Source organism: Carlito syrichta, unplaced genomic scaffold (assembly GCF_000164805.1).
Source record: "Carlito syrichta isolate Samal-C Ts95f unplaced genomic scaffold, Tarsius_syrichta-2.0.1 Scaffold130557, whole genome shotgun sequence".
NCBI classification, from domain to species: Eukaryota; Metazoa; Chordata; class Mammalia; order Primates; family Tarsiidae; genus Carlito; species Carlito syrichta.
Window position 1 is genome coordinate 1865 of NW_007074653.1, and position 1455 is coordinate 3319.

Here is a 1455-nt window from a genome sequence, read left to right on the forward strand (position 1 = left end):
CGGCTCGCGAACCCGCTTGCTGAAGGAGGAGAAGGGGTCCAGGCGCTCCTCGTACTGGGAGGCGTAGCGCAGCTCGGTGTCGTCGCTGCTGCCGCCCTGCAGGAGGGAGAGGAGAGAGCCGGTCAGCCGCCTGGGCCAGCAGGAAGGCCCCGTGGGGGCGCGGCGGACCCTCGGTTTCCCCGTCTGCAAAAGGGAGGCGCTCCCCGAGGCCGGGGAAGCAGCCCCAGATCTCAGAGCTGGAAGAGGGTGCTGCGGTGACAACGCGAAGGCGGTGGCTGCCTCGACTTCTCCCCCGGGGGGCGGGGCCCTGGGCCCGTCTGGGGAACTGCGTGCAGGGGCTGGAAGGGTCAAGACAGCAGGGCCGGGCGCAGGTGGAGGGAGGTGGGTTCGCCAGGGGTGTGGGGACGGCCGTGGGGGCACGGACCTGGAAGGGAGATGCCCCTGGCCAGCCACCCAGAGCCAGGCAGGTCTGCAGAGTCGGGGCGCCCTCTGGCGGTCGGGAGAGCCTTGCTGGGTGGGGACCGGGCTCCACCAGCGTCTCACCCCGGGGAGGCCCTGCTGCTGTCTCCCCTCAGGCACAGAGGGGGTGTCCTTGCGAGACGTGGTCTCTGGGAGGCCTGGGGGCTGGGAGAAGCCACGGGCGGGCCTCCCAGCCTGGACGACCACAGTCGGTAGGTAGGTTTCTACTCCATCCTCTTGACTGGTTTCTGGGGGGGTTGGATCATATTCTGCTTCTTTCCTTCTTTTTTTTTTTTTGAGTTGGAGTCTCACTCTGTCGCCCAGACTGGAGGGCAGTGGCCGCTCCCGGCCACCGCAGCCTCGACCTGCTGGGCTCTGGCGATCCTTCTGCCTCAGCCATCCGCCGGAACTACAGGCGCGCACTACCACGCCCGGCTAGTTTTTGATTTATTGTAGAGATGAGGTCTCGCCAAGTTCCCTAGGCGGGTCTCGAACCCGCAGGCTCAGGCAATCCACTCACCTCGGCCTCCCAAAGTGCAGGATGACAGGCTGAGCCACCAAGCCCGGCTTTTATTCTGTTTCTTAAATTTAAAAAAATGCCCTGTCCTGCGCGCTCAAAATCCAGGTCCTGGGGCGGCTAGTGGCCTGCTCCAGTTCACAGAGGGGGCCCAGGGTCTTCTCTGATGGAAACATCTCTACAATGGCTCTGCTCTGGGGGCTTGTCCCAGCTTAGAGAGGACAGCCAGCAGGCAGGCAGGGGGCTGGATGGCCTCGGGGGGCCCCAGGCCCAGGGCTGCCACGTGTGCCCCCAGTTGCTTTGTGGTTGCTTTGCTGCCGGGCCCCACCTGGGGCTGAGGCCGGGAGAGAAGTACTCACCCTGCCGGGGTAGCTCTGCAGGAACTTGATCTTCTCAAAGAGCTTGATGTTGTCGGCACGCAGGCTGTCCAGCTCGCTCTGCAGGGCTTGCAGGGTGTGCTGGGCCATGCGGTTCTCCTG

General features: G+C 65.0%; 1 protein-coding gene across 1 annotated transcript in view; it reads right to left on the reverse strand.

Annotated features, from left to right (window-relative positions):
• LOC103250530 (protein CASP-like) overlaps window positions 1–1455 on the reverse strand; it is a gene marked incomplete at both ends in the record, with an annotated part of 7649 nt that overhangs the window by 1341 nt on the left and 4853 nt on the right. Inside the window, 2 exons of the mRNA XM_008049124.1 lie at window positions 13–96; window positions 1336–1452. Coding sequence (XP_008047315.1) covers window positions 13–96; window positions 1336–1452 — 201 coding nt within the window. The remainder of the gene's footprint in view (window positions 1–12; window positions 97–1335; window positions 1453–1455) is intronic.